Source organism: Pleurodeles waltl, chromosome 3_1 (genome assembly GCF_031143425.1).
Source record: "Pleurodeles waltl isolate 20211129_DDA chromosome 3_1, aPleWal1.hap1.20221129, whole genome shotgun sequence".
NCBI lineage: Eukaryota > Metazoa > Chordata > Amphibia > Caudata > Salamandridae > Pleurodeles > Pleurodeles waltl.
This window is the reverse complement of record NC_090440.1, coordinates 788235809-788251378: the sequence shown is the minus strand read 5'-3', so window position 1 is coordinate 788251378 and position 15570 is coordinate 788235809. Positions and strand designations below refer to the sequence as shown.

Here is a 15570-nt window from a genome sequence, read left to right as displayed (position 1 = left end):
ACGCTCAACACCTAAATACTTTCCTCATGGTCCACAAGCCAAACTCACACTCTTCCAGGCACCTTGACAGAGGAATAAAGCACAATACAATGGGCCCATGACCACACTCAAAAAGCATGTTTTTCAAATGTTTAAGTCTCTTGGAGAAAAAAACTCGGAAAACAGCAGTTATGTAGACTGCATTGGCACCTCTGATGTCTTCTGAGACGAGAAACTGTCCTCTGATACCCACCCAGTGCCATCAGTATAACGTGGAGGAGTAAAGGTGGTTTGCTACACGCTTATGATACGCTGGTTGGAGGTCTTTAGAGTGTTGAATGAGCCTAACAGAGAAGGGTAGCCATTGGTGCCATTAGTAGACAAGACACGTTTTCCGTGGCAGAAAAGCCACTCTCGCTGTAGTGCTAACTCTAGTGCTTCCTCTAAAAAAAGTTGGTGCTCAGGTATTGAACTAGACACTTATTTCACAATTACAGAAATGAACTCAACAGATAGAACAAGTTAAGCCTAACAGCTAAAAATCACACTTCAAAAAGTAGAATATATACAGTGATTTACTTAATGAATTACTGTTAATTAAAATTAACGGTATATAGACAGAGTAGTAACAATAGAATGCTGTCTTTAGTTCTAATCACAGACAATTTTTTAAAATATTCCAGAGAGACCATAAAGGTTGAAGAAGAAAATATTATGAATCTTCTGTAACTTTAGTTATGGCATCTACCGTGGTAACTTTGCAGAACCTTTAAAAAGCCTATGACCTTTCCAGGCACGGTGCGACCTTTAGGACAGAGGGGCCACGCCGCCCCACTTTTTGCCCCTCATGAAGAGTGTCTGTCAGGCTGAGCAAAGGTCAGCCTGACAGACACTCTTCATGTTCAGGTCAGGCAGCCAGGAGCAGACCTGCGCGTTTTGCACAGACTCCTGGCTGCCTGAGCTGAACTTTGATGGGCATGACCTCCTCGGCTCAGCAAAGGTGCCTCGAGGCTTTGACTTCGATCTGGGCGCTTCAGGTTTAAGCCCTGAAGCGCCCAGGGCAAGTGTCAATCAGTGACACCTCGTCACAGAGTGGGGTGGGGTCAGCAGTCTCACTGACCCCATCCCACTCTGTGACAAGGCTGGGGGTGCTGCCTTCCCTCATTGGCTGACCCATGCAACACTATTCATCACTGACATGGGTGGAAAAATTTCAAAGGTGACAAATATCATATTTTAGCAGGCAGAAGTGCAAAACAGGCAAGGTTAAGGATTGTTCCCTTCTAATCCGAAGGTGACGGCAGAAAAGAGTAGAGGCAAAGTAAGACAAAATAGAGGAGCAGTGTGGCATTCACTAGGCATGAACCCTACATAATCCTACATAAGCGTCAAGCAATAGCTATATGCACCAAAGTTCCAAATGGCCGAACACATTGGAGGCCAAGCAATCAGAGATACCAATAATGGGTTAGTACTTTCAGTTTGATACACAAATACTCATATATGTGAAGCAGCAACACAAACAATGGTACCTACGCTGAGTAACAACTCAATTATCTGTAAAGGAATAACCTAAAAATACTATATTTTAAATTAGTTAACAGTTATACATGAATGCCGGGGAAGAGTGTATAAGAAATAATGTTATTTCTGATTGTCTTTCTATTGATGTGAGACCTTGTAATACTGAAGTTTACAAAAACATACATCACTTCCCAATCTTGTAGCCATGGAGTACATAAATTTGGCCACAACTTTCAGCAACATCTCCGGCATAACTGTCATGAGATGAAATTGTCCTAACTACATAGGAAGGTGGTTTTCAAGCAACCACAAACTAATTAAGTAAACTACCATATGTTCACATTCATGGGTGTGATTTTAACTGCCTTGGAAGATGTATTGAAGAATGTTACAAACCACTCAGTGAGAACAATTTCAAATCTTTCTTGTAAGGTTTTGGTGAAAACACCTCAGGAATATTTTCACTCTTTAACGACACATTCATGTGTACTTGATGTTTTGACTCCTTTTGGAAACTGTAGGTTTTTTGAGTGTCTTATATAAACCACACTTCAAGCCTTATAAACTTTGTTTTTTGTCATCAATGGGGCAAGTGACAGCAGTCATAATCTTTCATTTGCTGTTTGTGGATATTGTGTTATGAAGCTTAAAAGGTAAGATGTGTGCCACAAGCTGGCATAAATACATCAGTCTTTAACAACAGAATCCGCTTCAGGAGAAATTTGTAAAACACATTCTCTGAGTGGTCATAAGTATCAGTTTCCTCGAATAAGAAGTTATGCACTAAATTGCAAATACTATGAAATTAGGATGGTATTTGTTTCAGTACTAAATATGGGTCATAACTGTAGCAAGGTGAAGGTATTATATGGCAAGACTAGGTGGTCTTACCATGGAATACCAACACAATTCCCAGTAGTGGACTTCAGATTCACTCTCATCAAACCCTAGCTCAGTCCTGGTAGTGTGGCAGAGTAGTCAGGCTACTTAGAGGAACATGTGCAAAGCATTTCACATTACCAACATGACAATAAGTAAATGACATGACTCAACAGAAATCCGACACCAATTTAGAAAAATAGACTACATTTTAATTTTAACTTAGACACCAAAACAAACTTTGTAGCTTTTGTACAACTGGAGTTGTGAATTAATTTGTAAGTCTTTAGAAAATACAGTACTTTGTAGATTTAAAGGGCTTCCATTGAAGTCAATGGGGAAAATAGCAGTGGTGCACCTGCGTGGCTTTGTCTTTCCTTGGGGGGACAGCTACTTACACATCAAAGGCGGGTGAAGCCTTTGAGGCTCACCTACCTGATGCTTTTCTCACAAGCTAGCCTGGGTGGGCCAAGGTGCTAGCACCGCCAGCAGGAGGTCAGACTCATGTCTGTGGTGGCAGCGGCTCGGGAGAACCTGCCAACACAGTATAGGACTCAGTAACTTGGTGGGCACCCTCTAAGGGAGAAGTGTGGCACAATGGTTAGAGCGGCAGACCCTGATGCAGAGATCTGGCCCGGGACCAGGGTTCAATTCCTGCCTCGGCAGGTCTTGGGCTCAATTCCCTTGGACCAGATAATTCTTGCCTCGGTGCCTAATCTAATTAATGGGTCCCACTCTGTAACTCTGGGAAATAGCTTGCTTAATCTCCACAACGGCCCTGACGGCGCATGGATGCTTGGCTTCACCCTGGGGGTTGCCCAGGAGTGGGCGCCTCACAGGGACAAGCCGGGAGGGGTTCCACAGCAGTATGCGTACAGCGCCTTGAGACCCTAACGGGTGAGTAGTGCGCTATACAAGTGCGAAGTTTAAAGTTTAAGTTTTTAAGCATCTGCTTTTTAATCCTAAACATGGTTAAAAAGCACAGTGTTTGATACCAAACATAACGGGATTCGGCTGGGCCACTGCAGAGTTGGACATCTGAGCAGTAGTCAGATGCCAGCCCACGTTATCCAATTGGCTGCCGGTTACTCAGGACGGCATCACATTTTAAATGGCAACATGGGGGCATATGTGCTTCTGCACATATGTCCTTACTCACAGGACAGTGCATCCTGCCCCCTGGGTTAGAGGAGGCATGCCTTAGGGGTAGACTGACCTGTCCATGGGCAGTAACATGGACTCTGTCTGCACCTGGTGTGGGTTGAGTCTCACTTGAGTAGCAGGCTGCTCGTGCAGGATGACATGGCAGCTCTGCCGTCTCTCTTTTACTTGGGTCACTCAGGATGGCACAAGCAGCCCTGGGATCCCCTTTTACCACCCTTGCCCTTAGTACCATGTACTAAGGAATTACAAGTGTGGTAAGGTCCTTGGCCATTTGCCTATGCAATTAGACCTACAATTTAAGGGAAAAGGCAGTAAGCAGGCACCAGTACACCGACAGGTCAAAAACGACAGCATTTGACAGCAAAAAAAGAGGGATTACCATCCAAAAACAGAAAGTAAGGGATTACCATCCAAAAACGGACACTTTACAACAATAATCATAACTATTCTGAAAAAAAGTCAAGTGGTGGGCAAAAAAAATACTTTTGGTAATACAATGATGTGTCAAGACCGATGAAACCAAAGAATTCAGTCAAGGGAGGACACACTACATGAGAGCCTTGAATCAACCTCGGTAAGCTCAAGGCATGTCATCTGAGTATGTATCTCACTGAAGGAATCAGCGTGGGCATGTTACCTGTGGTAATATAATCTCTTTTAATACTAAAGAGAAGGCACAATATAGTGCAGGATTAGTATAGGTAGCCACAGGTAGATGATAATTAGAATTAAGATTTTTGATATGACAAGCCTATAGCACAACTAATTTCTGAAACAAAAACAAAGTAAATCATATGAAAACTAAACAGTATAAATGAATTTTAAAGAAAAGAAGTCTATATTTTTCATAGTGATAGGTCTACAATATTATTTGTATATCAATAACACCTTACGTACTATTGAAAGAGACAAACAGATTTTATGAACCAACTGAGCCATTCCTCTTTGAAAATATCACCACATATTTCAGCTGAAAAATTCTCTCACCTGCTGAACTGCAGTTGATGAGTGATTGTCATCATCAGAACTGAGGTATAGAGAACGAACTTGAGTTTGCACGTTGCCATAAAAAGTAGTTTCCCAAAACTGCTGGTTGGTCCATATAGTGTGGTCTTGTACACAAGTGTAAGCAAATTGACTTACTCCTGGAGACAATTTCTGTAAATACAGACAAAACAACAATCTTGTCAAAAAGTATTTTCAAAGACTGAACAACGTATGTTATAATTACGTAACTGCTGAACTATTTATAGAGATCAGATAGCTTTTCTTCTTGCAAATGGCACTTCTCAATAAATACAATATAAATTTATGTGATTTTCATTCTACAGTCAGAGCATCTGACGCCATCTGTTTATTTCAAGATCTGACTAGTCAGGTGATTCCTGAGTAACTGGAGCGATAATCTCTACCTACCAGTTTTCCGTTTTGATTATTACCATTTGTTAAACATCACCGAGCAAGCAATAAGACAAAAGGCTCAGTATGTGAATTGGCACGATGAGTCTAACTCACTGCAACCTGGGGATCCAAGAACATTCAGGACCTCTATCCTATGGTGATATATCATCTGCTATTAGTAAACATTACATATCAGTATTATGTTTAAGCTGACATACTAGGAAGACTTTCATGCAAAGGAACAGACCAAAACAAGAATTAATATCCATCAACAAGTATTGCCTTGTTCTCTCCTATCATGTTCTATCTAGAGTTAGAATTTGTTGTTTGCAAAGCATCTGCTTAACGTTTACTTTAAATTCCATTCGTGTTTGAGAAGAAAGCAAACATGCACTTACATTTAGCTAAACTGCTGCATTACCTCAGCAGCAGTTAACCAATAGGAAGGCTGGATCTCAAAACACTGTGCTGTAGGAAATGGACCCTGGAACATATTTCAGTTTGAGGATGATGTGTACCAAGCTTGACTTTTATGACTTGAAAAACACACATCAGCTGGTACTGTGACTCAACAACTGTAGAGAGACGGGACAATTTATATCCCAGCCAGGCACATTAGGACAGAAATGTGAGCAGCAATTGTTCATAAATAGACGACTATCAAATCCCTAATGCGACTGTGCTTCATCTTCCAGGAAAAAAAGAACAGATAATCATGATCATAAATCACTAATACATAATCAATTATTCTGGCCACATTCCTAACCTCTAAACTATATTCAAGAGGCAGAAACCTGACCTTGTGCCATATGAACACATGTAGTAGAAACAAAAACCTAAAGTACACATCATTTAATTCTGGAGCTGTCTTCCCCGTGCTGGGAGGAACTGGACTGTCAAATATCCTAATGCGTTCCTTTTAGTGACTAATTCTGCTCGAATGAAACGTGAACCCCCTATCTCTTCTCAACGTAAATGAAGTTACATTTTGCATTCAACAATTTACTAATTTGCTTACCATGTTTTCTTTTACATTGTGCACGGCAATGCAATAAAGATTGGTGAAAATGTGGCAACTAGGCTGAAGGATAAGATCCTACGTAACAACATATTTTGACAGGCAGAGGATAAGTCTGTCAGGGCAGAGTAAATTACTCTGCTCACCAAACCCAGCAATAACTGCCAAGCCGGTGGTTAGTCCTTAAGCACTGGCAGGAACTGCAGTCACAGTGGATCCTGTCAATGTTCTGTTAAGTTTAACGCATGACTGTCAACATGACAGAACCGTCTGTCAAACTTATTATTTTTGTTTTTATTTTCAAAAAGAAAATCCCCCCAAAAAACTGCCCCCTTCGCCATGGGAGTTATCTCCCATGGTGAGGGGTGCATCAGACAGTTTTCAGAGCCCCTTACTGCAAGGTTTTTCAGATGTAATGGGCAGTGAAAACTGCCCTGTATGTCCGACCCTCTAAATTAGGGAAGCAGACACAGAGGTCAACCTCCAACGCTCCTTACTCCATCGAACTGTCGGAGGGGTGTAGCCACGGGGTAAACAGAGTAGTCAGGCGGGCAGACAATGATGTTGGTGGTAAGAATATTATCACCGTTGCAACAGAGTATCTTTATAGCCAACATATAAATCAACACCTATGTTTTATATAGTTACACATTATATATTAAAGGAAGAAATGTTATCTGAAAAGGCCCTATCTCATTCCTCTACAGCACTGTGGATGGAGCCCTATTATCCTAGTGCACAAATCTCCAAGGTTAAGTTAAGAATATGCCGAGGCTGAATGTGGTTTAGGGTTTAAAATGTATGATGTCAGTAGAGAGACTGCATATAGATAACAACTTTGGAACATTGCAGAAGGGGAGAACATTAAAACTGAAATGTTCGCTAGTGCCCTAATTAGTCTTGCATGATTTACAGAAGGGAGAAAACATGCTCTGCTAACAGAAGATATAACAAGCTCTCCTTGTCTCCACTATCTGTTTATTTCACCTGGATTTAAGACTCCTACGATTGTGATGTCTTGCAACAATTAAATAACAACTAGTACCATCTAATAGGTGATTATCAAGCTGAAAGCTAAACTGTGAGGCTGCTGGGGCTGATGTTTTGATTCAGATTACAAGTTCCAAAGTTTGCTACTTCTGATACAGAGGCACTTGACTAAAGGAATTCACAGGCCCTTTAAGCCCTATCCTGTGTAAATAACAAGTGCATGGTATGGTATGTTATGGTGAGTGGTACTCTTTGTGACAAAGCTGTTTCTCTTAGTCAAAACACTTTTGTTAAGAGATTGTGCTCTTGATAGGTAGGAATTAGGCTTAATAATGAGAAGCTGTTCTATTGGATGTGTTTTCACAAAAAATCTTTCTTTTTTATGAGAAGTTGTCCATAATTTTCAGCAATACCCATCTGTGAGAATACGTGTCTCAGAGTGCATACTTTGATGGCTTACCTGGCAAGTATTGATGGAATAATACTGTTTGGAGTGAGGTCTTAAAGAAATAACTACTTTAAGAATAAAACGTCATAACCTAAGTGTGCCGAAGTGAACGAACTTTTCAGTACCTGCCTTTTAGATAACTCAGTTGACCGTGGGTGGTTCTTCAAATAACAGTTGTGGAAATCATAAGGGTTGAGAGAAGATTTTGATCTGTATCCAATGAACAGTTTCACAACAGAAGGAAATCTACCGTATAAACCCATGACATTTATGGAAGCCTCGGCAGGTTAACATGTGCATGTCATACCTTAGAAGTAAACAGCCAAGAGACCAAAAGGCACATATGTTTAGTATGAGTGAAAATTCCACCAATTGTTTGCAGAAGGGGAACACTAGAGATAACCAATTATCTTTAAGTCATACCATTATATGCAACACACATGAACCCCCTTACATTACTAATCCATAGGACTAATTTAAATGTACAACAACATGCTTTGAAAAATCTCCTCAGCCACTCGCTATGGACCCGTGGACCCAATGCAGATTCGAAAGCCACCACTGCAGGTCTTTCACAGTCCCCTCCGAGATCTGGACCCGGTCAGAGAGTTTTCCCTGGTGCTGCTCCCACTGGAACTTTAAGTCCCATTGCAGAGCCCGCATATGCCACCTGGCATGTGTCACTAGCAGGATGCAGGAGGCCATGAGGCCCAGCAGCCTCAGAGTCAGTGTCACCAAAACCCAAACAGAGGCTGAAAGATCAGACTCATAGCCTGAATATCCTGGACTCCCTTTTTGGGAGGATAGGCCGAAACTGCACCGATGAAAGGCCCAGAACAGCTCTGATGAAAGGGACCGTCTGAGAGGGAGTCAGGTGAGACTTCGGCACATTTATAGTGAACCCCAGCGTGTGCAGGAGGTTCGTCGTAGTCTGAAGGTGGGAGATGACTTTCTGGGGTGAGTCTGCCTTCAACAGCCAGTCATTGAGGTGGGGGAAGAATCAAACCCCCAACCTGCGCAGATGAGCTGCAACCACCGCCATCACTTTTGTGAACACCCGAGGGGCGCAGGTAAAAGACTGAAGGGGAGCACGGTAAATTTAAAGTGTTCGTGATCTACCACGAATCATAGGTAACATCTGTGGGCAGGCAGGATGCGAATGTGGAAATACGCATCCTGCAAGTCCACCGCTACCATCCAGTCTCCTGGGTCCAAGGCAGCCAGGACCTGAGCCAGGGTGAGCATTTTTAAATTCTCCTTTTCGAGGAAGAGATTGAGGTCCCGAAGGTCTAGTTTAGGACGTAAACCCTTGTCCTTTATGGGCACCAGAAAGTAGTGGGACTAACTACCACGACCTACTTCTGGTGCAGGGACCTTCTCTATGGCTACCTTGGCCAAGAGGGCCTCAACTTCATGGCGGAGAAGTGCCAAATGAGCCTCTGGAATATGGCTGACTGCTGGGGGCATCACTGGTGGGGAAGGTTCAAAGGGGAGGGGGTAGCCCCTTCGAACAATCTGCAAAATCCACCTGTCCATAGTGATGGATTCCCAGTGGGGCAGGGGATGGCGAAACCTGCCGCCAACTGGACCGGAGTGAGGGGACAGACTAGGAGGGTTTGGAGGGTGCAGCAGGGGCAGAGGTCGGTTGCAGCCACTGGCTTTTCCTGCTCGCTGGCTGCTCTGCAGTGTGCCGGGCCATGTGGCAAGGCTGTGTGGAGGACGTGGTGTAGGTGGCCCAATGCCTGTTGAATTCCGGGCTGCTCCCGGAGGGTGCCCTTACGAAGGTGTCACTTGGGTGATTACTGGTTGCTGCCTGCGGGCCAGGGCTCGGATCGGATCGGCCGAAGCGGGCGTGGTCACTTCGGCGAGTGCCTGGGTGCTATTTTTTTGCTTTGGTGGGGCTGTGCCTCGCGGCTCCCCTAGACATTTGGTGCTGCTTCCATTGTGAGGATTTCAGGTGCCAGTTGTCTTTTTCATCGGTCAGTGGGGAGCTCCTGTTTGCTGTGCCCTGGCAGTTGTGGAGAATGGGCAAGACGGAGCAGAAGCAGGCGAAGCTCTCCTTTGATGGTGGAAAGAAGAGGGGTGGCATTTCTGCCTCTCAGCTGGAGGATGAGCCTGTGGAGGAGGGGGCCTCGGACACCTCGGTTAAGGCCATGTTCCTGGACCTTAAGAATAGCCTTTCTGGTATCGACGCTAAGCTTGACCATCTGACTGAGCAGCTACATAGAATTAAGGCCAGGGTGGATGATCACGACTTCCGGTTCGATCAGTTGGAGACGCGCACATCGGAATTGGAGGATCAACGGCAGGGCGAACGGGAGCAATTATTGCGCATGGAACGTGTGCAGGAGGTCATCCGTAATAAAAATTAGGATTTAGAGGCACGGTCGCGCCGCAATAACATTAGAATCATTGGTCTCCCGGAGTCCACGGACATGGGTAGGACGGAGGACTTTGTGGAGCACATGCTTTCTGAGCTCTTCCCTGGTGAGCTATCCCGGATGCTGGTGGTGGAGAGGGCTCATAGGTCTCTGGGGCCTCGGCCCCCACCTGGTACTCTGCCGCGCCCCATAATTGTCAGGTTGTTGAATTATCGTGACAGGGACACTCTCCTCCGGTTGGCCGGGGAGCGGCGCCCGGTGACCTACAAGAACTCTGAATTGAACATTTTTCCGGACTACACCCTCAGTGTGCAGGCTTCATATAGAGCCTTGCTGCCAATTAAAGGTACGCTCAGTCAGACGGATGCTAGATTCTCCCTTATTTATCCTGCAAAACAGAGTACAGAACGGGGGCAAGCTGCATTTCTTTACAGACCCGAAACTGGCAGCTAAATTTGCCAAAACGATACCTAAGAAGTCTGCGGCTGCTGACCCGGAAGCCCCTGGAGCTGAGCGGGCAGCTTTAAGTGACACTGATTGAATCGATTTGGGTGCTAGTGGTTTGGGTTGCCTCTACATTCTTGCTGGGGTGCACCATTATTGTGATATATGTTCAATTGGCCGCTCCGATGTCTAGTTGATTCTAAGCCCTTCGCTCTCCCTCCCCCTGTCCCTTTCGGGGTGGTGGGATGGACGGCTTGGCATTCGCTCTTTGGATGAGTCCTAATCTTATGCTGTTTGTTAAGGGTTGGGTTATTGTGGTTCAGGGGGGGTGGGTTCCCTGCTGTGACCCGTTTTGGAGGGTCTGCGTGGGTGGGATTGTTCATGTTCTGGTCTTTTCTTCTTCTGTTCTCTTTCTTTCACTTCCTCTGCTTGAATGAGGGCGGCAGGATGTTGTGGTGATGTGGTGCCCTGGCTTGGATGATGCGATGGCGCTGGGGAAGGTGACACTGGTTCGTTGTCTCACCTGGAACGTGCGTGGCTTGAATGATGGGTGAAAGATGCGGCTTATGTCAGCTTATGTAAAGTGCCCGGAAATTGATATATGTATGTTACAGGAGACTCATTTAGTGGCAGCTACTTTGAATCGGCTGAAGGCTGGGTGGATTGGAGAGTTCCACTGTGCGGTGTTCTCATGCTATGCAAGGGGAGTGCTGATTCTGCTGCGTAATAGCAGATCCTAATGGTAGATATGTCTTGTTGAGTGTAATGCTACTAGATAGACCTTGCAGACTCGTTTCAGTCTATGGTCCAAACAATGATGACCCGGAATTTTTCCGTGACGTCTGCCACTTGGTCGAGTGGCTGGGCAGTGGTGCTGTGATCTGGGGTGGGGATTTTAACGTGATTTTGGATCCGGCGGTGGATTGCGAGAGTCTGGCCAGGGTGCAGCATGTTGCTGCTGCTAAGGCTCTGTCATCTGTGATGGCTGATGGTGCCTTGGTGGATCTATGGAGGGTGAAGCATGGGGCTGAAAGAGGGGGTGCCTGTGTTAATCACGCTCACAATAGCTGGTCCCGCATCGACCGCTGGCTGGGTACGAGGGACGTGGAGCTCTGGACTCAGTCTGTGGAACATATGGCGTACATGTTATCGGCCACTCGCCGGTCAAGCTAGTGTTGGCGGTGCCTGGTGGGCCTGGGCGTGCACACACGGGGCGCTTCGGGATGGGGCGTTTCGTGAGGAGGTCGGTGAGGCCATCACTCATTATTTTGCTGAAAATAGCGGGTCGGTGAGTTCGGCCGGAACATTATGGGAGGCTTTTAAGGTGGTCATTTGCAGAGTATGCCCCTCGAAACAACATGGTGTATTACGGACGCTGCGGTGTGAGTTGGCTCATTTAGAAGCGCAGATAGCGGATCTGGAGAGGTGTCTGGTGGCGGACTGGTCTGGTATGGAGTGCTGTATCTCTGTATAAGGAGGCCTCCCTGAGGGAGATTTTTTTTCTGGGGAAGTTTTCCAGGGCAAGGAGCTATGGGGAGGGTGAGAGGGCTGGGCGCATGCTAGCGAACATTTTACGCAAGCCTTGGACCAGTAATTATATTACTGAAATAGACAGTGCGGAGGGTGAGCGCGTGGTGGGGACGAATGGTGTCATGCAGGATTTTACCGAATTTTTGGGAGATCTGTATGCTGAGCCTTCTGAGCTGGATGACGAGGCTGCCGAGGTTTACTTCTCCAAGATTAGCTTTCTCTGGTTTGATGATGCTCATCGCTCTTATTTAGATGTTCCCTTCTCAGTTTAGGAGGTTAAATCGGCGATCCACAGTCTGCGTGGAGATGAGTCCCCCGGCTTGGATGGACTGACTCCTGTGTTCTACAAGGAATACTCTGATATTCTTGCTCCTCAACTTTTGGAGGTTTATGTGAAGGCTATGGAGACTGGAGTTCGCCCTGCCTCCTTTCATGAGGCCCTGATCGTCACGATTCCCAAGCCTGGTAAGGATCCACATTGCTGTGATTCTTATCGCCCGCACTCTATGATTAATATAGATAATAAAATCTTGGGCAAGATGATAGCCGCGCGGCTGCAGCCACTGTTGCCAAAGCTGGTGCTCCCAGACCAGTCTGGGTTTGTGCCGGGCCGGTCTACGTCTCATAATTTGCGTATATACTTTGCGGTCGTGGGCTCGATTAAAGCTCGACTAAAGCTTTTGACTCGCTGGCATCGAAGTGCATGTTTGTGCTGCTTGCCAGAGTGGGTCTGAGCGTGCGTTTTGTGCAATTGATCCATTTGCTGTATTCGGAACCCACTGCTAGATTGCGATTTAAGAGAAGCATCTCTGGCCCCTTTCGGGTGGCTCGGGGGACTCGCCAGATGTGCCCTTTATCTCTGTTGCTTTTTGCAATTGTGATGGAGCCGCTCGCGGCGTACCTGAGACACCAAGCTTTTTGCGGCGCCTTCGTTCTGCTTCGATACGGTTGGTTTGGGCAGACGGACTGCCTAGAATTGCCTAGGAGAAGTTGACGTTACCCTTTGAGTTGGGCGGCCTTGCTGCTCCCGACTTGGAGCTCTATTATTAGTGTGTGCAAGCCCATTTTGCATATTATTGGCTGTGCCTTGTTCGTTATTTACTGCATCTCGCACCTGAAAGCGATGCGGTGTGGCCGGACAGCCTGACTTGGGTTCTCGGGAACCCCTCCCGGCCCAGGTTGCGTGGTGTGGATACTATGGCATGTGCTGCTAGGGCTTGGACTTCCCTACTGCGACATGATGGCGTGCACGAGCCCTTTGCTCCCTCAATGTCGGTGCTGGCTGTCGCGGATGAGAGGATGTTTCGCGATGTGCTGCGTGATTTCCTATGTGACTCGGGTTTAACTGAACTGGGTGACTGGTTTGTGGAGGGACGGTTGATCTCCCCAAAGGTGGCGCCTGGGGATGGACGTGACAATGCGTTGCATCGGTTGCACATATTGCGTGTCTGCGCGATGCTCCGTGTGCGCTTCTCTGGCCTCCCTACGACTCCATTGGTATGTCAGGCACTGGAGGTGCTATGTTGTGCACGGTCTCCGCACAAACTCATTACCAAGTTATATGACTGCTTACAAGGTCAGCAGAGAGGAATTGCAGTGTCAGCTAAGGCTAAATGGGAGGCTGATATTGGTGAGGCCATTTCTGAAGATGCGTGGAAGAAATGCTGTGTGCATATGAGAGTTCTGTCACCTAATTACAGGCTGCGGCTTATTCATTTCAAATTCCTGCATCGCTTATATTACACCCCTCGGGGTTTGTATGCTATGGGTCTGCGCGCAGATGCGTATTGTGAAAGGTGTTGCGCCCCCGATGCTGAGTTTTTACATCTCGCATGGTACTGTGGGGGAATTCATACCTTTTGGTCGGAGGGAATGCATGTCATTGCGGAGTTCACTGGCCTGGATCTGCCCTTTTCCCCTAAGCTGGCGCTTCTTGGATTGGTCGATGAGGTTCCGCCGGCTCGTAGGAGACTAGTGGGCCTGCTGCTGCTGCTGGCTAAGCGCAGGGTTGCGATATGCTGGGGGGCGCGGTAGGCCTCCTCGTGGTTCTGAATGGTTGTGGGATGCCTCAGTTTGTCAAGAGCATTTAATGATCTTCTGGGAGTTGGTCCCTGAGGGTTCCCGGCTGCGAGATATCTGGGTTCCGATGCGCTCCTTCTTGGAGTCCTCTCTGTGAGGCTGTAGTTGCGAATCACCTTCGGCCACGCGCTTGGCAGTTCCGATTTCAGTTGCTACTCTCATGCGTCATGGCTGATATGCGTAAATGGATGATTGCACTGTGCTCCCGCGTCTCCCCTCTGCCTGTCCTTTTTCTTTCTCTCTCTGTTGGTTGTGACTCTGTTTTTCAGCCCTAAGAACGTGGGCTCCTCTTGAGCTTGTCCCTGGACTTCTGCTTACCAATGCTTTAACTCTCCTAATGCTGATGCTACACCCTGACGAGTCTTGACTGAGATGGGATAACTTCCCCTGCGATCCTGATTGGTTGTTTGAGATAGGCATTGGGTATTTGTATACTATATGGGACTATGTATGCATTAATTTTGCTATTCTGTTCATCTGGCTTTCTTTGTTGTATGTTTATCTTTATAATTGAATAAACAAATTAAAAAAAAAATAACTGGAATCTACTAGATGTATTCTAGTTGCTGACTCTTATCTGCCTTTAAAAAAGTAAAAATCCTACATCAATTCCCACCTATTAGGAAATTAAATGAAAGATCTGCCCACCATGCTAGCCTTACCACACATTCATGGACACCATAAATTTGGACAGCACAATTAATGCAATTTACTCTAAATAAGATCACAATACAACAGAGGGGGTCTTGAACTGTAATATAAAAATGTGGTTTACTGCCTTACCTGTCCAACTGAAAACCACTACATATATAAATATATATACATATGTATATATACAGTATATATATACACACACATGTCTTTCACACACAGCATCATGAGACGGAGCTGTCATTTTACCACTAACAAAGCTAAGTCCAGGGCAACCAGTCAGCCTCTCCGACACATAAGGACCGCCAAAGAGAGAAGTCTCCTATCACAATCCAGCTACCCATTCACAGGGAGTTTTTGAAGAACTTCATTGCTCAGTCTAGCGAGCCAAGCTACTCTGCACAATTTTTGTTTCTCTAGTACGCAGCATAATCACCCAGACTAAGAATGATCAATTACAAGTCACATTAAGTTTACCCACCAGCAGAGGCTCCTGATTTTGTTTGTGCCCACCTGCATTCTACATCGTAATAATAGATATGCACTCTTCTTTGACTTTTCTACAAAGTGTGGTGATTATAAACCACAGTGGGGTTTTCTTGCCATACACAGTGACTTTACTACAGAACCAGGTGCTTAACAAGCATTGGCAAAGCCAATTGGTCTCACCTATGCAAGAACTATTGGCTTTGTCAATGTGTTTTAGCCATGTTTCACACCAGCAAAGGTGCTGTTCAGAATGGCTAAGCATTACTGACATAAAGGAGAGTATCACTGCATGGAGTGTCGTAGAGTGGAATATTACATAGTGGCTCGGCATAAAGTGGCATGACTACAGTGTCGTAGAGTGGCATGGTATAGTGTTGTCAGTTGCATGGCATAGTGTCATCAAGTGGAGTGTCATGGAGTGAAGTAGAGTTTTGTGAAGTAGTGCAGAGTGCTGTGGAGAGTCATGTAGGGAGTAAAGTGCTGTAGAGTGTATCAGAGTGGCGTAGAGCAGCATGGAGTGCAGTAGAGAGGAGTAAAGTAATGTGGAGTGGCATAGACAAAGTTGTATAGAGTGGAGTAGAGTGTGGTAGAGT

At 45.8% G+C, this 15570-nt stretch overlaps 1 protein-coding gene across 4 annotated transcripts in view; it reads right to left on the bottom strand.

Annotated features, from left to right (window-relative positions):
• The window catches only part of SBF2 (SET binding factor 2), a 1701375-nt gene that overhangs the window by 579342 nt on the left and 1106463 nt on the right, over nt 1-15570 (bottom strand). For all 4 annotated transcript variants that reach the window (XM_069223624.1, XM_069223621.1, XM_069223622.1 and 1 more), the window contains exon 18: nt 4534-4704. In XM_069223624.1, the coding sequence (XP_069079725.1) occupies nt 4534-4704 (171 nt within the window). The remainder of the gene's footprint in view (nt 1-4533; nt 4705-15570) is intronic.